The sequence below is a fragment of the Pleuronectes platessa genome, chromosome 23, assembly GCF_947347685.1.
Source record: "Pleuronectes platessa chromosome 23, fPlePla1.1, whole genome shotgun sequence".
NCBI lineage: Eukaryota > Metazoa > Chordata > Actinopteri > Pleuronectiformes > Pleuronectidae > Pleuronectes > Pleuronectes platessa.
In genome coordinates, this window is record NC_070648.1 from 8,946,704 (window position 1) to 8,972,863 (window position 26,160).

Sequence of the window (26,160 nt, forward strand, 5' to 3'; positions counted from 1 at the left end):
TCAGCGTCTCTCTTATGAGCTGCGTTAACAAGTCTGGAGGTCGTCATAACCTCCGCTAATGAGGCGGACCCTGTTTCCTTTCATTGCTGCTCCAACCCAACCACCCTTAACTCGAGTGGATCATCTATAAAAGAAAACAGGAATATAAACTCAGCAGCCGGCTAATTTAACACAGAACCCTCGGATTGGTCGTGCTGACAGTGACTCATTGGTCCACGGTGTGTTCTATATAAAGCAAACAGCTACTGTTTAGCGATCCGACAGATCCGACTGACTGAGCTCGGCGCTGTGCGTTTGCCAGCAGCAGCTGCGTTTTGCACTTTCTGCACATATTAAACATTTCTCAGCCTTATCTGGCCTGTGACCCTGCTTTTCGAGTTTTCACATTTCTCACGACACCAGCTGTCATGTTGCTGTAAATTTGAGCGCGGCACATATTTGTATTGCATTTTCCAAAGTGTGAAGACAGCTCCAGATGGATTACACTGAAGAGACACTTTTTTTTATTGTTTTGTGTATTTCCATATAATATGTTGGTTTTATAAAGACAGCTCCCAGCCCGAGGGGCATGAGAATGTCTGCACCGTTGTGATTGCCGGTCCTTCGAAAAGTTGTTGAGACACTTCTGCTCAACACCACAGATGTAAACCTCATGCTGTTGTTTGAGGAAGTGTCCGGGGAAGTGTGTACGTGATTTCCTCCAATAGTAGCTGAGGTATTTCAGTGTGGGACCAGGGAGACATGTAGCTGAAAGGAGTAATGCAAGCTAAGAGGTGAACTATAAACATGAAAGCAAAGAGCTGCTCCACTCCCCTGAGGATCCCAGGATGAGGAGTGTCGGACATGACTTGATGAGTGTTGCAGCTTTCAGCCTTGTGATGTCACATGCAGTGGCAGAGTATATATCCTCACCACTTAAAGCCTCAAGACGGAGGAATAAAAACAATCGCTGTGAAATCCCCGAGACAAATACTGGCATTTTCAGTTTACTACAGGTGAATGGTGCTCAAAACAAACACATTACACTTTGTGAAGACCTCGCTCCATGTGTGCTGCGGTAACCAGCCTCCTCTAATAATCCTCTCTCTCCTCTCGTGTGTCTGTCTCGCAATTAAACACAACCAGGGGCGCTAGAATATTGGAAGCAGGACTGGGATCTATTTTTGCTGGGGTGTGTAGACTCATCAATCAATTAGACTAGTTAATGAGGTACTTTCTGCCTGCTTAGTTACCCTCCAACCCGCTGTCCCTCGCCTTCTCTTCCCCTCCATCTCCCTTCCTCTCCTTCTGCGTGGTTGAATATTCACTCTTGACCTTTTATTGTTGTACCTCATCCCTGAAAACAAATGATCCCCGCTGTAATTGTCTCCAAGGCCAGCATGAGTGAAATGAGCTGCTCTCACACACACACACACAAACACGCGCACACACACACACACACACAGAGATGTAGATACATTTCTCCACTCAGGCAATCACAAATAGGCTCTGTTGAGCTTTGTGAAATCACTTTGCCGAAGCAAATAGATACAGGCACTTTGAACTTATCGAGTGTATAGCATAGAGAACCAAGGGACACAAGACACACATGTACCCCCCTCTGCTCACACAGGAAATGATTTATACTCAAAGACATCCTTCCCTTTCACAATAGGGAAGAAATGGGGGCATCACTCCAGAGACTAGGGTGTTTTATGCATGGGACATTTCCCCCCACCAAAAAAATAGCGAGTCGATTTTGTGTACGTGTCGCATCGTACAGAGCAGAAACCAAAAATTAGCAGATACAAGTCCCACACGGTTGCTGTGCTTGACAACTGACCCACTTGCAAACACAATCAGACATTCTCTTGCACTGAAAACACCTCACTCCCACTCTCTAGCTTCTCTGCCCTCACTTCACTCCCAGCCTCGCAGGCTGGTGTCAATTCATACCTCTTCCCTTGACATTCTTCACCTGCCTGCTCCCTCTCTGCACACTGCAGCTCTCCACCCCCAGCTCAATACCAGCTGATGTGACTGGATTGAGTGAGCTATTGCGCTCAGAGGTATTTCTTTATTTGCAATTTGTGGAGGAGACAATCTCAGAGTGATAACAGCTTGCTTTGTCACTCTCCTGAGCTGCATCTACCTCCCAAGAACACTGGGTAAATATCTGCTATCTTTGTGTAAAGGAACCTTTTAAATGGCAGATTCTGATGGATTATGCATATGAGATTTAGCCATCAATATGGTAGACATTAATGACTTTCTATCTAGCCATATGGTGGCTGCATGGCGCCGCGAGCTGACAATGAGGCTGCACTACATTTGTGATCTGAGTTTCTCTATTCTTTGCTTTGTTTGCTGTTCCAAGTGCCTGTTTTAGCTGCATGTGAGTCCCTCCCTGTGAATTGGGTTGGCGCTCCTCAAGTTAATAAAGCCATATTGCTCCACCACCAACTGTATGTAAACTTGAGAGCTGGCTGAACACGCCACACTGACATATTTCACTGTAAACCTGTGACTGTCCCCCTGGTCGGCTGTGAGACAAAAAAACACAATGGCCGCCCATCGGCACAGAATAGCTCTGCTAACGGCACTAGCCACGCACGCCTGTTGAGTATGTGCTGCAACAGCTAGCGCTAATTTGAAAACACTGAAGCATCTCAAACGGAGGCCATGACATCGACAGGAGCACCAACCCACCTATAAGACGCGATGTAGCTCGCTAGATTGTGATGCAGAACACTATTCAATACATTCATTATGTGGTTGTGCGTTTAGGGGGAGGGGCATAGGTGTTAAACTCATTTTAAAGCTACATGAATATTTGTTTTTGGGACGTAAAGATGATCCAAAACAGGCAAGGAAGGAGAAGAGGGAGGATTACGACTTAAAGACCATCGGTGTTAATCAGATTTACGCCAAAAAAGATAAGGCACAGATGTTACATATTGTTCTACCAGCCAGTCTTCTACTTTAATCGTAGACACTGAAAATACAGCTCACAACAGGGAGGGGGGGGACAGAGGTCTGTCATTTTTATTAGTCATCTTTCCAAAAGCTAACTCTGAGGCATCTGGTGATTAACCTCTACATGTCCTCCATTAAATAACTCCAGACAATAATTGGAACAAGGTGTATTTATACAGCATCGATGAACCACCAGCCATCAGAGGGAGCGTTTCAGACGACAAATCCTAATTAGAAAATAATGGCCTTTGAGTCCTTAACACGTCGAGTCAGGACACCATCGCCCCGTTGTTCGGAAAGAAGTTTATCCCCCATTCTCCTGGGTGCAGCTTTACTTGTGATTCCTTCCATATTTAGACGTGACATCTTGATATATCACAATGTCAGTGTAAACTTTGCTCTTCTATCGTCTGTGGGTGGTGCAGGGTAACAGGCCTTCCTACCCGGTTCCCCATCATCTACATCACCATCCATCTCTATCGTTTATCTTTCCACGTCTCCCGGCCACTGCCTGACCGGTTTCTCTACATACGGGGATTACACGCTGCCCAAACCCTCTCTTCTCCTTTCATAACCTCCTTCTCCTTCCGTGCCCCTGTACCTCCCTCCGCAGAGTGCAATAATACAGCCCTAATCCCTCTCTACTCTCAATCCCTCCGTTGAATGAAAGAAAGGATATAAGCACATTACAAAACTCATTACTAGGCTTTAGGTATGCCTCTGTGCGTGCCTGTGCTACATTTAACTACCTCATCAGCTGCTTGCTATAGGTTCGAGGGGGCATGCGCACAAAGGGTGACTGCCGAAAGAACACTAGTTATTCTGAGCGCACATGCATGTGTGTGTCTGCTTTTTTGCAATGAGACATCTGTAAACACGACATCCGTATAAGTGGCTAAGTGGCGGGTAGGCACACAAACACACTTTTATGCAGGATGTACCCAAACACTGCAGATTAGTTTGTCCTACTCTCCTCATTCCATTGTGCACGCTTTTTGAGATGTCAGATTTGATCAGCTATGCCTGATTATGATTCATATTATTCACATTATTTTGTTATAAATTCATGTTTACCGGGCACGCTGTGGTATGTGCTGAGGCAGAACAGGGCGCTGATGAACATGTCAGATTGATACAGCCGACAGATTCGCTGTCAGAAGGAGCAGCTGCGTAAATTCATGCCGGTTTTCACCCCGCAAATAAATTAAACCTGAGAGGGGCAGTGAGAAAAGGGCCAAAAGTGCATCATCACAGAACGACCACATCCAGTGAAGACAGATTTTTAAGCTTAAGAGGGTAACTCATCATTATTTTAAAATCTACATAGACCAAATGTGATGTTGATTTTGTTCTGCAATGTGATTTGGGCCTAGTCCACGATAAAAAAATGAAAACAGGATGCGTCTGTCACTTGGTACAGTCCAGGAAAAACCATATAGCTGACTGTCTCCAACCAACCATCTCCAGAATGCAGGCTGATGTCAGGTATAAACTTTGTGACTTAATGAGCACATCAAATAACTTGGCCGTTGGACTTTCCGGTGAGATTCCAGGGTTGCTGGGGCAGAGCAAGGTGAGAGGCACGAGAACTCGTGCCTTCACAAACAATGAGCTCCATCCTCTTACTGCTGTGCTCACAGCTCAGCAGAGCACTCGGGCCAAAACCTTTTTCCTCCCCAAGTGCTAAACTGAACCATTTAGGGAGGCCCGTTCTGCCTACAGCTATCAGGCTGTTCGACAGCTCATTTGTCATTCAGGCGGAGCTTTTAACCAAAGTGCCCGACAGATCCACTATTTACATTTTTTGCATTGTGCCTCTGGGGGGGCACAATGCAAACCCCCTCACGTGGCTTGCACATTTAGACCAAATGTAATACATGAAATAATAATGTGACATGATTATGTCGGTAACGTTTCAACAACAATTCCAAGTGGATCAACCGTTTGCTTTACACTGACATACCCATGGTGACAGGAGGGAGGACAGGGTCTATGGAGGAGGGCTTAGCCTTGACAGGGAGGGGTGTAGTTGGTCCATTCACCATCACATGACCTGTAAGTGGGTATACAAATAGAGAAGAAAAGTCAGATGCATTCCTGTAACATATGTAACAATTTATGTAATATCAAAACAGGGTTTAGGCAATTAAAGTGTGCAAGCGTTCTACGTCTATCTGCAGACATTGAGTATGATATTCTTAATGATGTTTTAATTAGGGAGTAATCAAAAGTGTTCCACATCAGCCCAGAACGTATAAACCAAACACAGACTTTATAGAGCGGTTCATTTTTACACATTTGATTTTTTTTACCCAAGGACCTCAACAGGTTTTGCCTCCACATTTAGAATGGGAGAGGTGAGAATTATTCAGTTGGTTATAATGCGTTGCTCCTCTGCTAGATGCCACTAAATCTTCAGAGCTGAACCTTTGTCACAATTTGTTAGACGCGTCCTCCAACAGTTGTTAGAGTGAAAGGGCCTCAGCACATCAGATACAGAGGAATCTTGAATTTCAAGTCTTCAGGACTTGAAAGCTTATATATATTTCACATTTTGCAGTGTGGTACACGGAGCAGTGGTACCTTTATCTTACATTGTTTGAACTTAAGGTCATTAAACTGAAATCGTATGCAAAAATAGCTCAGCACTCGCTTTTACTCTTGAGTCTCGAATTTCTGATTATTTCATTGAATCCATTATATTCTTCCTCTCGCTTAAATCGCCACAGAGCAACTACATTACGTTACATGCAGTTAGTTTTGGATATCATTTTAAAGTGAGAGAAACCACCATGGAGTTATGGCTCTGTTGCAGAAATGTGCTTCCTTATAATCACTGCATCTATTTAGAAGGTCAAACCAGCAATAGACATTTACTGCTAAATATCAGTTACTCAGAAACAAAGGCTAATGTCACGGTGTTTGATCGGAGATGTGGATAAATGATTATCTTTTAAAATATGAATAACATGGTGAGTGTGTGTCTTTTAGCCTCTGTTCAGTGTTTGTGTGTGTGTTATCTGTACACTGACCCAGGTAGTGCAGGAGCTTCTGGGCTCGGTTCTGAGTGGGTTTGAGGTTGAACAGTTCCTGGTTCTCGTCGATGAACTGGGTGTCCACGGTGGAGTGGAGGAACTGGTGGTTGGACAGCACATTCTGGAGGAACGGGATGTTTGTCTAAGTGAGGAGAGAAACAGAAACAAAGGAGGAGACTTTTACTTTGTGATCATCTCAAATTCATACAAATATAAACACAAAGCAAGAATTTTGTTTTCTGCAAATTAATCACTAAAAAAAATCATCTCGTTTAACAGCAAAATAAGATAATAAACAAAACACTACACACTGGTAAACACACAAAGAGAGGAATCACGCAGGAATCATTCAGTCAGAATACGCACAACACAGCTCAATCCCAGCCCAGACCAACACACACACCCACACGCACTGGGAGCAGACAGAGAAAGTCAACTGTTGAAAGTAATTACATTTCCATTTCTATTTTCTCGTTGTTTGTTTGCCTCAAAAGTGTAATCCCAGCAATTAGGCTCTCTAAATCAACACAGAGAGCGAGATTGAATGAAAGAAGGGGGGAGGAAAGAGATTCAATTGTTTGAGTGAATTTCATTACTTAATTTGTCACTAATTCTTTGTTCACACATGTACGCCCGTCTTAACAATGTGGGGAGACGACTTTAAACTGTGAATGGGGGGGGGGGGGGGGGGGAGATTGACACAATAATGAATGGGTTGAGACGGGTGGGAAGAACAGCCAAAGAGAAGAGGGTTGAAGGGATTGAGTGAAATATGTTAATATGTTCTTGAAGCGGCTTCAGATGTGTTAAGCGTTTAATGTCACCAGAGGAAGAGTGAAGGAATGTAAGCGCTGGGAAATGCCTATTTCTTCAAGTTGGCCAAAAGATTTCTTTGTATATGACGGAAAATGTCAAGAGTTTGCCGTGACATTTAAAAAAGACGAAGAGAAAGAAAGAAAAAGAGAAGTGGGGTGCCACTCACAAGTGTCCCTTTTATTCACAAATGCACGAGGAGGCACACAACCAGAGCTCGGAATGAGGAGATGAAGCCGGTCCCTGAGGAGGTCGTGGGTAAAGCAGCTCGAAAATCTAAATGGATGGTTCTTAGATGAATCCCTGTGCCTTTCTCACCAAACAGATGAGTATATGCAAACACAAAGCACGCCACAGATGGACTGAATTTACAGCCATCATTTGGGCATTTAACTGACAGTCAAGCCCATGAGTGACTTGGAATAATTGCTGTGGCACAATCACTCAGGAATCCCATAATTGGGAGAAGGAAGTCAGGCGATAAACAAACTGTAGAGAGACACACACCTCATTACCGGCACTGTGTCAGTGGGAGAGAGGGAGGGGGGTGTAGCCGGGAGATCAATGCGGTCGGGCGAGTAGCAACAGTGAGAAGCGAGCTGGTGTTGGTCACGGAGCCGGAATGAGACGTGTACAGTGAGAAGTGTGGGTGAGAGCAGGAGTCATTAACATTCTCCTTAGGAGGAGAGGGGCGGCAGAACAAAGATGGAGACCAAAGAAGACAGCAGGATATATTATTTATATATACGTCTCAGTTGACAAAGAGAAAATCTAATTCCACAGGGGGACGATCTGCTGCTTTGTCAATACATAGGAGCAATGCGACCTCATTAATATTGAAAAATTTAATTTGAAAGAGAAAACTTTCCAGACATTTAAATGCCCAGTGAGAGAAGAAATGAGGATTTCATTTTCTGCAGAGCACACACAGACACACACACACACAGACACAAACAGGACCCCCACATCTCTGCTACTCGGAGGAGAGGGAGACACACGGATGTGCTACACTGCCAAGACTCACAGGCTACAAGCTGTGGACCAAAACAAGAAAGGATTTCTGCTCAACGCTACAATAGAGCCGAGGCTTCTGGAACCTGTGAACATCATCATCTCTTCCATTTATAGCCTATGCAAACATAACTATTAAAATGTGCTCACGTACCTGCCTCCTCCAGGTAAATATGGAAATGTGGAGATTGTTTTTATTCTAACTGGATCCAAATCAAAGCGTTGACTTATATGGGGCAGCCAAATGCAAACTGGCAAACCGAGCTCGTTCTGTTCAAATGAATGTTATACATTGCATAACATGTGTAGAGTAATGGTAGACCAATGGTGGGACCCTGCTGTTTCCTACCGCTGCCAGACTTAATGCTATACTAGCCACCTATCTGCAGTCATGTCTAATTTAGGCCTGCGGTATGCTTGGTGTTGAACCACTCGACATGCAGGCAACCAGCTGCGTCCTCAATGTTATGAATGTTAAGTTTTAACCCACAATAAATATTTCCCCACATTTGCACTACACAGGACTGCGCCACAAGGACAAGGTCAAAGGTTTAAATCAAGTAGCACAAAAAACTCCAACTGTGAAAAATGTAGAAAAGTAAAGAGAGGCGGGCCTTGGGGGATTTCGGAGTTCTACCTTCACAAGTCTGGTATTTCCCCCCCCTCATTCACTCTCTCATCAGTTCTGTGTTTGAAGTGTTCTTCATCTATAATTTATACGTGTAAACAAACTTAATGAGTGAGAGTAAGTTAAGGAAAAAAGTGGGCAAGAGGTATAAATAAAATAACAACGCTAGACAGAGGCACGGTGTGAGGAACAAATAGAGCGAGCAGATGCTTATTAATGAAATGCTCGGAAATAATGGTGAGGGAGGATGGAGACACCAGGAATACATGAAGCTTTGTCCTTTCCTCTCTGCTCTACCAAATCAATTTGTTCATTATCAGGCTTTTCTATGCCTGTGGCTGCCTCACACACACACACAAACACACACTCAGACACACAGTCACACACACAGTCGCACAACTCTCCCTCCATGTTCCCTCTAATGATGTGCGAACAAACTCTTTGGTCTCTGCCTTCCCACCACTCAGCATCTCTTCATAACTTTCCACTCATTCTTCAGCCTTTTCTTCTCTGATAACACAAACACACATAAGCACCAACTCACACACCACAGAGGCTCTTGCCTGATTTGGATGCCCTGGAACATGGCTCCAGCTCTCACAGCGAGATGTGCAGCGCGCAAAACACATGCACACACTTTCCTGCCGGTGACGACTGTGGCTCCTGCTCCACAATCGCTTTTCAGATTGCAAGCACACACAAACACACACCTTCAGGAAGTGTAGTAGTTTTGGTGGCAATATAAACACGTCCAAATGTGATTTAATGCTCCAGTTTACACCCATGCGGTTGCACTCACACGGCTCAGTGTCAGAAGTCACTGCCCCCGTTTGGTGCGAACCAAATCACTTGTGGACATTTTTTCTTTTACTCCTCTACCTACAAAATGGCAGCTGGTCGTGTCGAGCCTCTCTCTTACTCTCACTGCACTCGGTTTATCACCAGAAAAGTCGGTTTTATTGCCATTCCGCTCACAGCCGGTTGTTATCGCTGCAATCAGCTTTACTGGTGATTGCCAAAGCAACACAGTGAGGTAGGTATTGATGTCTCCGGCTGGGAACACAAGTCAACTCAACACAGCGCCACCTTGAAACAGTTAATGTTGCATCTGCTCGTTTCAGGTGTTTCCTTTATTTCTAATTTAATTTGTCCAACACTCAAATGTTGCTGTTAATATAGACAGAATTTACCGCTGACAGTAATTTGCAGTCTGGATATCTTCAGGGAGAGAAAAAAAAAATAACATACCACCTGCTACTTTATGTGTATTCTCACTGTCTGCAAAGTGTCTGCACAGGGACTGGGTGTCATTTTTCACGATGCAAAGCAGGCGAGTCGGTGGGGTCTGTCATGAAATATTTCACTCCACTAAAGCAGCAAAGAAACGAGAGACTAAGTACTTCTGGAGCTGCTCTGCATATTAACGTTTCTGTGCAGACATTTGCTCACTTTGCAAAGAAGCTTTCTCACTAATGTCACGACCAAAAATAAATGTGTATGCACACGCCCCCTGAAACTGATCTGAGGGAAGGTTCCACACTCCAAACTCTGATTGTAATGTGTATACAGTTGTAAAGCCACCTTTAACATTTCATTATATTTCAAAGGAAGTTCCCATTGATGTTCTTGCACCACTTTTTGCTGTTGCTGATATAATCCCCGGCTATATTTCATTTTTAAGCCTGACGTCAAGTCAGCCCTTTTCACTTAAACTAATCTGGACTCTGTCGTACAATCCTGTTTACTCCTGTAACTCTCGTAGGGACAACAACCTGAGGTGAATGGGGAAAACAGGGAGAGGTCAACTGTTTCATATTGTGCTCGTGTCTGGCAGACATTTAACCCCAATAAACTTTTAGGCTGGTAAAGACCCTGGCATACTTAAAATGTATTGAAAAACAGAAGGCACAGCAATGTCCAATTTGACCAGCAGTAAAGTTAAGTCCTGTTTATGTGTAGACAAGATTAAACAATACATTATGATTGCTGGAATTTTGCACTTTCCTTATTTTAATCTAAAAGACTCTTTGACTTGGGGCGAGCAAAGCCTGCTCAAACTAAATGTGGAGTTGCTTGATGCAAAACAAGAGTATCAAAGACTGTACACAATTTTTCAGTTTTAACAAAACTGTGCTCAGCATTACACACAATTTCCCAACGCACACCGCTGATCTCGGTCTTCCCAACACAAACACTGCCTCCCTCTGTCATACACAGCCTCCACACTCCCTCAGTGATTAGGAGTTGAATAGGGGAGCTGTCAGGTCATTTGTCTTTTCTCTCCTCTCCTCCTCTGTCTCCCTATCCCCATCCGTCACGCCCTAACCACTGGCCCGGGCACATAAACAAGATCCACACACACAGACACACACAGCCCGAGGAATGAATGAATGTATAGAGACATACTCACATAGACAAAGAGGGGGACCCCTGATACTCGTACCATGACAATTTTCATCAAGCAGGACACGCACACGCACACACGCCCACACACTATACAGAAACCTAAAGACTAGAGCGAGCAAATGCATAAAAAACACTAACATTTGAAATGGAAGACAAAGCTTTAAACACAACACATGGATACACAACAACAAGCACACAGTGACACATGCAGGGTGACAAGATGTTCACAAACACACACACACACAAACACTCAGTGTCATGCAGCTGAGATGTTCTGTTCTCAGTTGGCCACTAATGACTTTGCTGTTGTCCACTGATTGGTTTGTGGGAACAGCAGGCCAGCCACTTCATGCATGCGTCTGTTTACACTCCTGGTGACAGCATCTGTTTGTGTCCGGAGACAAATGAATGGGTCACATTCGGTGCTGATGAGACAAACAACTGGGACCACGTTTCTTCCTCCATTCCTTTTTTTTTTCCAGCTTTGAGAGCATGTCCTAATTCTCAACTGTGTCTCTGCAGTCTAATTTCCTCTCCACTTCTGGCCTCTCGTCCTCTTTCTTAAAGTAACCACTGAATATTCACTACGCCAAACATCTTCTTATTTCCAGTGGCCTTTACAACCGTGAAGCACTCTCTGAAAATACTCTACTGCCCAAAGGAAGAGCAACAGTGGCTTGAATATTTAGCCTTGCCATCTCGCTTTCACTCTCACCAGCCGCCTCACAACAGATTTGTGCATGACTCCTTCATGGCCGTACCTAGAAATTTAAAATCTGGAGCCAGTGTTTGACATTTGCCACATAGCTTTTATCTCAGGGAAATAAATCTGACTGGTGATCTTTTACGGTAATAACTCCTATCACCAGTCCAGGGCAGAGCAATTTTCCCCTTGCATTTCATCATGGGAGCTGTGGCCGCTAAACATTTCCAATGTGAATAAGCTCCCAGGGTGAAAAAGCAATCTGATAAAACATGAAAACATAAACCGACATAAGACCCTCTCTTTCTAGAATGACACTCTTTGCATGCGTGAGTCTCTGCATGCATTTGTACACTAGGGGTTTCATGTGGTGGTGAAAATCCAGCTATGATCCCTTATTAGTTTTGGAAAACACTTAGTATCGCTATGCAAAGGACGAGAAGTTGGGAGGAGAGGTTATCTTAAAGCTGTGAGATATGTCAGACACGGACCACGCTCGGCTATTTCCAACTCAGTAATGGGAGAACATACCTCATTACAGTAGTTTCAGTTGCCTGTCTGGGAGCCGGCGCTGGCCATGGTGCTGAACTTGCCCGACATCCCAGACAAAGTATGCCCCTGGGGAAATGCAACCGCTACTGCACTGTTGATATGATATCTGTAGCACAATTACAGTGCTCAGGAGAAGAACCAATTTGTGCCAGCGTTCAGCACATTACAGTGAATTACATTTACTGTAAAAAAAAAAAAAAGAAAAAGCGCTGGGTGATTTGCCAGTTCCTTCCGTTAACAGCCGTTTAAGAGGCAAATGCTGCGCGGCTTCAAAATATTTTGTTCCGCGTTAAAGGAAATGACAGGTTTTCCTCGAGCGCTCTGAACTCTAACCGCAGCTCTAACCGCTTACATGACAATCCCAGACGATTTACAGGGTTTGCTAAAGTTCACACTCATCTCCGGGGGGAAATGTGGGAAATTACAAGGCGAGCAAGAAGATGAGATGATGAAGGGAGGGGGGGTGGGGAGGAGTGGATACAGCGAAGGTGCGTGCTTTGACAGACACACAATAACCCAGTGGAAGCTCAACATGTCACAAAAATGGTTCTTAAATAGTCTTATGATTGGATTTTCTTCACTATGAAGGGCGGATAAATTCACCACTGCTAATATGTGACGTGTTTTCCTTAAACACTGTGACTCAGACTCATGTGTCATCAACAAACCGGGGCTCTGCCCTCGCTGAAAGATAAAGCCGTCTCTGACTCTTTCAGGGACCCGGAGACACCGGCTTATTGAAACAGATCGCTCCTCAGGAGGTATTTTGAGAAACCTTAAGCAGTAGGCCTGTGACGCATTTAATGACTCGTGATGTGCTCCAAACCCACGGAGCGCGTCCTCTCACTCTCTGTCAGCAGGTGTCTGGTCCGCTGTGTTAATTATACTTGAACTTGTGAATGATCGGCCCACTCAATGAATTTAAAGAGTCCTGCTCAGCGATATGTCGTCAATACCGAGACTGTGATGTATTGAGCGTGACCCCAAATCAAACACTTCTGACAAATCATGTCTTGCTTAACTACAATTCTACAAAACCTACAATTGAGCAACATATCCTCAGTTGTCGTGCTCTTTCAGATCATAGACCGCATTGTGGTTCCATCGATGCGCTACTAAAGTTAACCCGCCAACACCAGCCACTGCAGTATTTATAATGAACAACCTCACAGCATGCCGTCGCCGATTCAAGTTGTTTTTAGTTTAGCAATGAAACTGGAAATAGTTTCCTTCAGAGAACACACAGTGGTCGGATAAAAAAACGAAATAAATCTCATTTCTGACTACCTGCAATCAAATGCTTTCACTTACATTATATCAAAGATAAATTTAAAACAATTGGCTGTCTAACTATCAAACTAAAGTAATTCTAATTTACAGCTTAATGTCAATTTTAATTAAGTCTCCTCTAAAACCATGACACACGACATTTCAGCCTACGTTTTTCTCACTTCAGGGTTATTTATGTCGTCTATCTATAGTATTATTAGGCCGTAGCACTAATATTATTTCTGATCAGGCTGGTTATCTTTAACATCTCATTACTTCTACCCGTCATCCTCCCTTTAGTAGCTGTGACTCATTTTGGCAGCTCAGTCATAGTTTAAAGAGTTTATGGCAATGGTATTTCTGTAAAGTGAAACCTACAGTAGCAGTTCCATTTCATGTCTGAGGCCACTGTTTATGTGGTTCACACAATCTGAGGAGCGGTGACATAAGAAGAGAAATCCCAACTGAGCAGCAGAAGGTAAATAGACCCTAAAGGGGCAGTACGCAAAAAGAGGCAGCACAATTATTAGGTGAGAGAATACCCGACCTTCATGGTCATGGTACAGGCATGTACAGAAGCAAATATTTAATTTGGTCCGAATGATTAGACATGTTTATTACAGTCCTGCGAGAGCCAGATCACTCTATTTATTTATGATTTCAACAACCTTGATGAAAAAAATGTCTTCTTTTACTATGTTGTGTTAATTACTTTAGGCCAAACCCTCTTTCAATACACAAACATGTCACCTGAGTAACAACATTAAATATTCCCGTTTATGTATTTTGGAGATGGAAAATGTATAGGAATAATGATAAGGTTGTGATAGTCGCTTCTGCAATAACTGAAGCGTAGAATAAAAAAGGGAAAATAAAAAGATTCTCTTATGCTACGGATTAACTTCAAATTATAATAGGTTTTATTTGTATAGCACTTTTCTTAACAAGGTTACAAAGTGTTTCACAGAGAAGAACAATCAAAACTGCAATAAAAAACACAATACAAACAACAGAAGGATTAACAACATAAAAACACTGGGAAGGGAAATAAAGCAAATAGAAAAATATCAAGAGCGGGAAGATAAAATCCAGCAACGTATTAAGTTTTCATAAATGCTTTACGATAAAGGAAGGTTTTAAGAAGAGCTTCAAATGGCTCCTGTCTGATTTCAATAGGTAGAGTGATCCAAAGCAAAGACCCGGTCACCTTTAGTGATAAGCCGGGATCTGGGAACAACCAGTAGAGCTGCATCCCCTGATCTCAGAAAACGCCCAGACACATAAGAAGTCAAACGATCCTTAAAGTAATTTGGAGCAGGGCCATTTAATGCTTTAAAAGGGATCAATGCAATTTTTAAATCAATCCGGGAGAAAACGGGCAGCCAGTGTAAGTGGGCTAACACAGGGGTCATGTGTTCATAGGTTTTTGTGCCTGTTAAAATTAATTGGGGCAGCAGCAGTTCATACCAGTTGGAGTCAATGACTGGAGCTCTGACTGATACCAGCACAAAGAGCATTACAGTAGTCAAGGTAAGAAGAAATAAGAGCATCTATAACCTTATGTTAATCGGAAGGAAACAAGCCCATAGAAGCACGACTGAAAAACATTCTTCACTTGAGCATCAAAACAGAGGTCTGCATCAAATATTCCACCTAGATCTGTAGCTGCTAGTTGTGGCCTTCAATGTTAAAATCCTATAGAAAACTGTCAGAACAGCCATTTGTCTAATTAGTGAGCACTGACTCCACATTCAAAAAGAATCAAAAAGGTAAAAAAAAGGTAAATAACATGGTTCCCCGGGTTTTAAGCTTTCAGGATTTAATTTCCCAGTCGTCATATCGTCGTCAATCTCCCGACACAATGTCATATTTCACTGTGCACTTTGCAGAAATTAAGTGCACCTAAGTGCCTTTCATTTTTTCAGTATGTCATGCAACTGTTCTAATAGACAGGAGATATTACTTATGTCCAGAGAAACTTAAAATACATGTCCCGAAATTATCCAGAGCTCAGTACATGTCTAAAAGCAGCTTTCCTACTGTAGTAAAAACATCGACGTGATGCAGAGTGCCTCTCCCTTCACATGATGTTAGAAGATAATATAATGCTACCAGTTCCCATTTACCATCATGATAATGGGCCAAGTCTCAATACACTGTTCTGTCAAACTAATGCATCTCATCTAATGGGCTCCTCTCTATTGATGTCTACTGTCAGAAGTGAAAAGGTGATTAATCCGAGTACCCGCACACTAATACACATTGAGCAAAGATAGCAGGACTCCTAATGAGAAAGCTATCCCAAATAGAAACGTCGACTCAACTGACAAAATCACATTTGATTATTCCCCTTCATGTATGGCTCAGTGTGATCCCTTTAATTCTGGAGCAGTCTGTATTTTCAGGGAGTAGCGGAGGCCGGTGCACAAAATGACTAACAGCTGCCTCTTATTTACAGAATGTACGATGACTGTCAAGATTTTCTCAGCACAAGAACATCATGCATTATTTATTTGAATGTTTTTATAGTCGTATCATGGCTGCCTGTGATCTGTGATTTTCTAGTCAGTATTTATAGATCTTCACATTTGTTTTGTTTTTTTAACGCTCTCGATCATGATGGCTCCAGCTCCTGCTCCTCCTACTACTACTACTCTCTCTCTGTGTGTGTACATGTGTTTTCTTATCATGAGACGGTGTGTGTGTGTGTGTGTGTGTGGCTCGTGTGCGCTGACCGTGGTGCTGAAATGGCTGTCTGGCAGCAGAAGCTCACTGTAGCAAACCTTTATAAGCCTTAGCAGCGGGGTAAGCACAGGTGACACATTGCTCAGCTCCACAGAGTTGTGCCAGGGAGCCGTGCCAGGTAGCCTGCATGACCAACACCAGGGCTCTGGCACCGGCACACTTGAAGTCATTGGCACCTCCAAGCTCTTTATTCCCTCATTTAACAGCCCCTTACCAACAGCTCATTGCATTTGGGTACGGATCCATTTATGTAGGCCACTAACACAAAATAATCCGTCTGTCGTTATTTTCCACAGTAGCACAGAACCCAGTCGAGCAAATCAAACTTCCAAAACATTTGGATTGCATGTTTAACCAACACATCCCTCAAGTTATTTTTGCCCCGTGTCTTTACGTCCGAGTGCATTTGTCAAAATTTTACACTTAAAGCAATGTAGACAAATGAGGCCAGCATGTTTTTTCTCCTACTTCATAGACTGTTGCCCCTGGCTGGGAAAAGGGTCCATCAGCAGTAACTGGGAAATCATTTAGAGAACCTATTGCTATTGCAAAATGACATGCGAACGGCTCTAAGAGCAGAATTAGAAGGCGGGTGTTGTGTGGCTCTTGTGCATGCGGGTTTGCCCTTGTCTCTCATTATCCCCAGATTGAGACAAATAGCCGAGGATCTGCCCTTCGATTTAAACCTCCACACCATTTACCCCTGACATTGCAGCCGAGCAAGTGTGCGAGTGCGCTCATTCCGTTTAGCCTTGTGAGGTGCGTGTGGCTAACTGCAGTTTGAGCTGTCCACGTCCTGATTTGTGTGATGCCATCGCGTGTTTATGTGTGCAATCATGTGATCAAGGCAGTCTCTGAGTGTGTGTGGTCAATCATGCTCTGCGTCGGTCACAGAATGTATTTTCTACGTGTGTCCATGTGTGACATTGTGTGCGTGCGTGTGAGAATGGAAGCGGTTGACACACTGGTGATTGTGTGAGACATGGACAGGCGCTCACTGGGTGCATATCTTTTTGTGTGGTGTGGTGTTGTGTTTATTTAGTCACAGTGTTTCAGAAACTCAGTGTGAGTCATTTATGCATACGAATTGTCCTCACTTAATGAAAAACCAGCCAAATGACTAATACACATTATATACCTGGTTCATATGGGCTACTGTCTTAAAATTCCTCAATATCAAAAATCAGTCACCCCCACTTTGTCTCTCTTACACACACACGCACACACACGCTCACAAACAAGTATATATTCTTGCTGCTGGCAAGGACATGTTCCTTAGCTGCTTTCAAGGTTCCATCTTTTTTTTATTTAAACTGCAAATTTTTCTGCCATACCTGTCGGTTTTCTTGCCTGCTACAGGCACACACCCATGGTACAGCAACGTTTAGTGAAATGCTCCACACACACTTAGTGGCTTTTAAATGTGAGAAATCTGCCCCTTTACATTTTACATAAACATATGGCTCTGTTTTTCAGCACATTCAATATGAAATTATATAGTGTCTGGTGTATCAAAAACAAAATAGGTTGCTCAGCTGAATGCCTTGTGAACTAACATGTCAAATACTCTTGCAAAGTTTGTGTATTTTAGAACCTGCATTGTGTAGACCCATGGTTACAGGTTGCATTCTTCTTTCCTGCCTCTCCTGGCACCTTTGGATCAGTGAAATAGTGAAATACCAATGTAATGTGTCATGCTGTGGACACATTACATACATAAACTTTGTCAAGGTGAATCTCAGCTTTCTACGACTTTAATTTTAATTCCAGCTGAAGATAAAAAAGTGTGAATTCCCGATTATTTAAAATAATACATAAGCCTTCACATGTGACACAATAATATAAATATCTGTGACACTGAGTGAAGTGTGTTCCGGCTACTGGTCAAAACAAGGGACGTGAACACTGGGAACTATGTGTCCATTTGGCTGAAACCACCAGTGAAACAATACACAACATAAAAAAGAGAAAAGGCGAGGGAATCGTTCAGACATGGGTCAGTAGGCCGACTCTTCTGCAACTGTGTTCACTTTGAGGGCTAATTTGGCCTGACCGAACTCGAGCAGGTCTGCCCTCTTTCTGATTAAGTGCTGAATTACTCAGAATGAACTAAAAAAGATCCTGCCAATCTCTCTGCTAACTTCTCACTCTAGGGGAGAAACAGACTTTCCAGTGCAGCTTACTTGCACTTGATTGATGTGTGGTCGCAAGAACGTTCTAAGGACACTCGCCCCGCTCATTTCTGGTTGCTGAGAATTTCTCTCGGAATTCTTTTTATTCATTTACAGTTTCCGCAGTGTATAAATGTAAATATGCAAACCCAACAACTCGGTCAGTAATTAGATTCCCTCCTGCCTGGTGAACCCACTTCATCCATCACCCAGCAGCAGGTCATGCTAGTTTATTTCATTCAGCAAGGTCACTCTCGCTGATGAGAGGACTGGGTGCCAAACCACTAGAGGTTTGATTAATTGTGAATCAACCAGCCATAAAGGCGGAGTGCTGTAAACGGGCTGCGATTGGGCCAAATGATATATCAAACTTCTCCTTGCCGGACCTTGCTTTGGGGGAGGTCTGGTTTACCAGGTCAGAAATACACTGGTCCACGGGAGGACTATATTGGGGCGACGGTAAAGAGGGAGAAAGCAAGGGATAAAAATAAAGTCCAGATGGAATAATGGAGGCTCATGAAAGTGGGATGAAAGGCATGACAGGTGGAGATACACAGCGAGGAGTGGAACAGATTGAGAAATATTAAGAAGATGGAGTGAATGAAGAAAGAATTGAGATACTTGTCCATAACGCAACAAATCTGTTATTTTTTGCCCTCTTTTAATCCCGTCTTTCTGATTAATCATCTGATTGCGTTGACCAAACACATCTGCAGAAAGGTGAATGTCAGAAGCACATCCGTAACCTCTGATGTTACAGGTTCTGCAAGCACACAATACACACACACACACGCACACGCACACGCACACGCACACACACACACGTACCCAAACGTATTGCTTTAAAGACTATTTCAAGCAGCTTTCGGCACAGTGAGGAAATTTGGCGCCCAACCACCGTTTGAAGTCCTATCAGCTCCACTCGTTCCTATCGCCATGCTATCATCCCATCCACTTCTCATTTCTATCCCTTGCTAGCTTCTCCCTTCCTCACTTATCTCCCTTACGCCCCCATAGATCTTTGCACACTCTCTCTTAATCATCCCAATTTGCCTCCCCCCCTCATCTTTTTTCTGACCCAGAGTTGCCTGAGGCACTGAGAGCTTCACTCTCCCTTGTCATACCAGCTGACTTCCATCGCCTCCTCTTACTCCCGCCCTCATCCGTCCTTCTTCTCTCCACCTAACCCTCCATCAGTGGTCAAGGAATACTTTACTGAGCTAAAAGTAGTAATACCAGTGTGGAAATATTCCCTCATTCAAACTTTGGCTCAAGTAAAGAAGTGTAAGCTAAATAAGAGCCCCACCAACAAATCGGTTGGTTGATACAACACTTTTTTCAGTGTTTATGTTTAGCTATATGTGCCAATTGAATTCAACGTCTGTACATGTGGTTGTATTTGTGTTATCTTTTAACTTAGAGTTATTTTTTGTCAAGTTAAGCCTTAATAATATTTCTTTTTCTTAAGGGTTTTACGACACGTGTGAATCATTTCTAGTATTTTTTTGATATAGCTTATATTCCGGCAGATGATTGTAAATAAGGTATTTAAAAAAGCAATCGGACCAAACCACTTGGCACAGAGATTGACCTGGTGTGTGAAGGTGAGGAGTTACAGATATATGCAGGATTTAATGCCTACTTTAATTCACTTAACTACTTCTGCTACTTTGAATGTAAAAACAAAACTCACTGTCGTTTCTAAGCGAGAAAAAGATTAAAATACTAACCATCCCCTTAAACATATACTGAAACCTGTATTCTGTACACTTTCGACCATCAACAACTTTTGAAAAACAATGGGCTTGTTGAAAACTTCACTTGAAAGTCTACGGCTCACAGCCCACACTCCCATATGTGCCAGCTGACTCAATTTTAAAACATTCAAAATCTTCTGGTTTGTATTAGAAAGGATCTAACTGATTTTCTCTAACAGCTGGGAACTGCAGTTGTTAGTAGGAATAATTCAAACCTGAGTAAACGGTTTATTCGTGGGGGGGGGGGGGGGATCATTTTCAGCCGCAGATTAATCCACGTTTGGTGCACTGGTGAGAATTTACGGCACCAGGACAGCGTGTGTGGGAGCTGACTTAAATTAAACTCAACTGCCCATGTTCATCGTAATGACGGGTGTGTCACCCAGTGCATCGCTGTTTCTCACTGATGTGTTTTTAATAGTTTATGCACAACAAGAGAGATGAATAAACCAAATCAGGCTTGGTAGAAAGAGGAGGTAATTATTGGTTTTGGGTCTTTTTCTGCAATTTGTCGACGATGAAAATTATTGATTGATGGATCCTTTCAAATATCCTATAATCTGCATATAGATTTTTCGGCCAGTGAAGCTACAGCTATATACTGCAGGCTATATCTACACATTCATAATTGAGATAAATGTATGCAATTTATGTTTTGTATGTACAATCTAACTGGAAGGGTGTTGAATAAACATATTGGAGAAAAAAAAACTCTGCCCCTCTTCTGTTTCCTTTCCCTCCCCTCCAATTCGTCATCACTCCTACTCGTCCTCCTCCCAAATAACTCCCTCTGTCATCTCCTCCTCACCTTGTCTCCCCACCACCCTCCATCTCTCCTGCCTCGTGTTCCTCATCTTCATGTCTCTATACCTCCCTCCCTCCCTCTCTCTCTCTCCCTCCCTCCCTTAGTCCGATGCTTGACGCTGGCGGAGACAGATCGCGCTACTCTCTTCTGCTCCTCGCTGGGAATCACACACTCTTCTGCACCAGATCGAGACAAAGCGGGCCAATCACATTCAGAGGATGCAGATGCACGGAAATGGACAGAAGAAGAGGAGAAGTGACTGAGTGAAGGCAGGACAAGTGAAAGGAAAGGGAGAAAAATTGAGACAACCTCCCTGGAGTGGAGAGGAGGTTTCTAAAAATACATTGCAGTTTTTTCCCCCGGCGTTCTGTTATTTTCTCTCTCTCCCTTCTTCTCTGCTGTTCCTCCTTCCTTCATTCAGTACCTGTTCTGTGGGATTAGCATGACTTAAAATTCAATCAGCCTACAGCCTGACGGAAGAGCGACAGAGGAGGCAGACAGAGCACTGCAGCTGTCGAGACCGAGCGAGGGGACGACCAAGGGGAGGAGAGAGAGAGAGAGAGAGAGAGAGAGAGAGAGAGAGAGAAAGGGGGGTAGACAGGGAGTGATAGAGATAGGGGGGTGAGAGAGAGAAAGAGAGAGAGACACAGAGAGAGATGGGTGTTTTTCCATGGAGCTGAGCTAGAGAGCGAGCCGTGTTGACAGAGATGTGACGGCTCCAAGAGTCGCGGTGGAATGATCCGGAAAACAAGGTTAGTAACTGCACCTTTTCATCTGGCGGAGGGCAAAACAAAAGGGGGGGGGGGGGGGGGGGGGGGAGAGAGAAAGAGCCTAGAAACTTAGACAGGAATAAAATAACTGTAAGGGGCTTTTTGAATTAGCAAAGTGAAACCCAGAGAAGGAGGGTGGAAAAAAAAGCAATAACTGAATAGGAATCAATGAAAAGAAATGAAATTCAATTAGATTTAAGGAGGGAGGGGGGGGGGGGGGGAATCTGGCGTGGACGCCACTGCACTAATATACATATAAACACTCTGAGGACCACACACACACACAAACGACAAAGCGAGTGCAAGATAGCAAGATAATGAGATTGTCTCCTCAAAGGTGTCGGCTTGTGGAGTTTGACAGACAGTGGGGTGTGTGTGTGTGGTGGGGGGGGGGTGGACAGAGACTTTTGAACTGTCTGACATTCATGGCACTGATCAATAGCCCAATTGTTTCATTACGCGCTGTGTGTGTGTGTGCGTGAGGGCGCATGAGAGAGGGATGCAGAGATACGGCTGCATGACTACCTAGTGGATGTGTGCGCGGCGGAGGCGACCGTGCTGGTGCAAGCATGCGTGAACGTGCTGCATGACCGTGTGCATGTGACCGTGTGCATGTGACCGTGTGCATGTGCCCGTGTGCATGTGCCCGTGCGCTCCTGGGAGTGCAGCGCGCGCTGAGAAGCGTTAAGAGGGTCTCAGAACTATTGATTCCCTTTGACAGACAGGCGAAGGAGGACAAGGGAAGGAGGGAGGGGGGGGACAAGGGAGACAAATTGTGGGTGGGGAGGAGGGGGAAGGCAAGGTGGGGCAGAGGTTTCAAAGAGGAGAAATGAATGATTGACAGCAGAAGTCACGGAAGGAGGGATGGTTGTAGACATGTGAAGGGAAAAGGGAGATCAAAAAAAGAAGGATGAGTCAAAAAGTGCTAATGGACTCAGCAAGTTGGTCGACGTGAGTGGACACACACAAGAGGAAAGACGGGGACATCAACGGAGCACACGCTCTTCACGCTCTCCATCTGTCTCCTCTTTTGCAGGTTTCTAGCCATCCCTCCATCCCTCCGGCTCACTCCCGAACCTCCTTTCCTGCACCTCCCTCCAAGGTCATCAACGAACCACTAACTCCATGTGGGAGAGCAGACACCGGTCGCACTCTGCAGAGTGTACAGAGGCCCTGGAAGTCACTCCGAGAAGTGAGGGATGAGAGGAGGAGGAGAGGAAAAACGTAATGTGTGAAAGGATGAAGCAGTAGGAGAGAAAGCCAGGGAGCCAGATGAATAAATAAGAAGAGAAGAGACACACGGCTGTATGAGCAAGGAGGGAGGGGGTGAAAAAAGGAAGGAGGGAGAATTGAGAGAAGGGGAGGAAGGAGGCGGTGGGGAGGTGAAGATCGCTGCAGACTCCAGGATTCTCTCCCTCTCTTGAACTGCTTGACTTATACTGAATCCAGCCACGATGAAATCATATGAAAAGCCATGAATAGGATTTTAAGCAAAGTGGATTCTTGGATCTCTTTTCAAACCGAGGTCTCTGTATCGGAATACCACACCAGGAGTGAGAGAGTAATTCCAGGTTTTCTTCATCTATAGAAGCCTAAGAGGATACCGCAGGATTGGAATTTCTGCAACTCTGTTTTTTTGACACTGACACACATCCTCCTCCTTTTGATGTATATGGGGGCTCTTGTGTGTTGAGGGGAGTAGGACAGGTTTCAGCACAAACGCATAAACTCCCCCCCCGCCCATCCACCCACTGCTTCCTTCTGGCCCAACACAAGGAGAAACACCTGGGGGCGGGATCTGTGCTAAACACTCACATATACCCACACACACGCACAATCACACAGCTGGAGAACATGTGGAGCTGATTTGGATTATAGAGCCGCACAGACGGAAAAGGTAATGTCCATGTTGTTTCAGACACACACACACACACACACACACAGCACACTCATAGGTCACCATTGGGGATTTAAATAGACCCCAGTAGTTGCACCAAACCCATAACCTTTCCTCTGACCTCCTGACCCTACAAATTGGTGTATATTGGCCCATGTAAAGGTGAACCCATGTGCGCACGTTAGCTTTCTTATGCTGAATCATTGAGCACATCGATACTGTGAACAACAGCCACTCACTGAACTGGGAACTCTGTGTTCTCGCACACATACGTACACGTGCACACTCAACGCCTATAAATAATGGATGGATGTGCATTCACAACAACAACAGTTTGCTAGGCAAATGTTTGACAGGAACACACACACACACACACACACACACACACACACACACACACACACACACACACACACACACACACACACACACACACACACACACACACACACACACACACACACACACACACACACACACACAGTCCTCCAACATGGCACCGATGATAGGTTTAACTTTTCTTATCCCTCTCTTCCACACTTTACTGCTCTACATACCCCCCCGATACCGAGTAGCTCGCATTCTCTTTTCCTGTGTAGGTTTCAGTGCATGCGAGTGTCAGCCAGAGCTGTCCTGTATCAGATTACTCACTAGGTGCATCTCAGCCTGGCTTTCATCACCTCGCCTTTATGTAATCTCACCAGGCGTGTCGTGTGTGTGTGTGTGTGTGTGTGTGTGTGTCTGCAGCATGGTAAGCGTGTGTTGACGCTGTGAGTGTGTGCGTGTTGGTGACAGCATCCGCAGCACAGATTTAAACTCCCATCGTTTGAGGCCCTTTACGTAAGCCGCGTCGGAGCGAGCGCGCACACACACACAATAACACACGGATTTGGCACACTGACACGGGAGATCAGACTGACTGAGTGGATGTACGGGAGGATAAGAGGGCGATGACAAAGAAATGGAGACGAGGGGAGAGGGAAAGTGCGAAGAGGTAAAGAGATACAGGGAGAAGGGGAAAGGGAGAAGGGGGGGAAGGGATGGGAAGGGTGACACAGACATACTGATGGGTGCTCAGGCCTGAGCGAGGTCAGATGGAAGGATTGCGGTAAGAGCAGGAAGAAGTGAGAGGCAGTGATTGACTTCAGCCAGTGAAAGAGACGGGTGAATGGAAGGATGAGCAAAAAAAGAAGGGAATAAAAGAGCTTAATTCAGATAAACAGATTGGAAAAGGGAGGGGTAACCAGGAGGCATATGGAGAAGTGAGAAATAATAGAAAAGCCGATATAAAATGTTTGAGCAGCGAGAAATCCCATTGAGCATAGAGCTGATTTATTTAATGATAAGTGAGATAAACAACAAGTCTGGATTGATGGGTTACAAGACAAATCAAAAAAGGTTTGAAAGAGGCACCATCAGGGTTGGGAGATAAATTAAGGGTGAATTACCATAGGGAGATAGAAATAGAGAGACAGATGAGGAAGAAATAATTAGAAAGACAGATGGCCATCATTATGTAGCTTTGTACGGTTATACCATTGGCTACAATTAGTCCAACGTGACCCCAAAAAGTCTGTCAAAGATCACTTATGCATGTAGAGCTATTTAGAGATATGGTGAATGAGGTGTAGATTATATAATATGTAACAAACTGTCAAATTATGAGCCACAACTCGGGTGGGAAAGTGAATTCTACCTTTGAGGAACATTAATTACCCCTAAAACTGAATTAATCTCTTGAAAACACGTGGATCTATTTTTTGTGAACAATACGCTTTTTTAATAACTAAGACAGAGCTCATTACTTGCTCTGTTGATCGTTTACAGCAGTTTTGACTCTCGCTGTGAACAGGGCCGGCGCTAACTCTGAGGAGATGACTGACTCTTTTTAAAGTGAAACAAAGAAGCCTTTTGATATCCATTATTCAACTGGTGATTCTATAATTGGCTGTGCTCTCCTGCTAGTCGTCAGAAAGCCGAGCAGGTGATGGACGTCTGATTCACACGGTGAAAATAAAGGCAGGAATAAAAGAGCATTTTCATAATTATCTCGTTAATGTGTCCGTGCGGCTCCTCGATACCAAAGGCTACAGTAAGGGAGATGAACAGATGGGATGCTCCCTGTTCAAAGTAGGAGTCGTGCCAAAAGGAACAGACTGGCACATGAATGGAGGCATAGAGCGAAAAAAAAACAGGCAAGTGAATGGAGCTTGTATTTAAGAGAAGTGACGAGAAAACTTTCAGATCAACAAACTGACCACTGCCGAGTTCCTCCCATCAATGTAATGGTGATAAAGCGGTCAAGCTATTAATTCTTGCCTTGACGTCAATAAGAACAACTAAAGCTACAACATAAGAAAGTGATGCAATGTCACTCAACTTCATTTACAGCCAGCCCAATAATTTGAAATTGTTATGTTTGCAGACAAAGACACAAAACTAATCAATCTATTTCCATTAGATATAGTTGAGTGTTTTTTCAGATTTCTTTAAGATTGTGCGTTTTGCATGTTCAGGGTTCTGATATTCATGAGTCTGGATTTGCAGTGTGGTGCAGATCCCCCAAAAAAATCCAGATCTATTGAATTTAAAATGTGGATTCATGAGTTATATAAGCTGCCTGAGTTCCTTTGTAGTTCTTGG

The 26,160-nt window shown here is 44.0% G+C and overlaps 1 protein-coding gene across 1 annotated transcript in view; it reads right to left on the reverse strand.

The window, feature by feature from the left end:
- Positions 1-26,160, reverse strand: part of pcxb (pyruvate carboxylase b) — a 268,140-nt gene that overhangs the window by 57,712 nt on the left and 184,268 nt on the right. Inside the window, exons 13-14 of the mRNA XM_053416586.1 lie at positions 5,988-6,132; positions 4,919-5,008 (exon numbers count right to left, since the gene is read on the reverse strand). Of these exons, the coding sequence (XP_053272561.1) occupies positions 4,919-5,008; positions 5,988-6,132 (235 nt within the window). The remainder of the gene's footprint in view (positions 1-4,918; positions 5,009-5,987; positions 6,133-26,160) is intronic.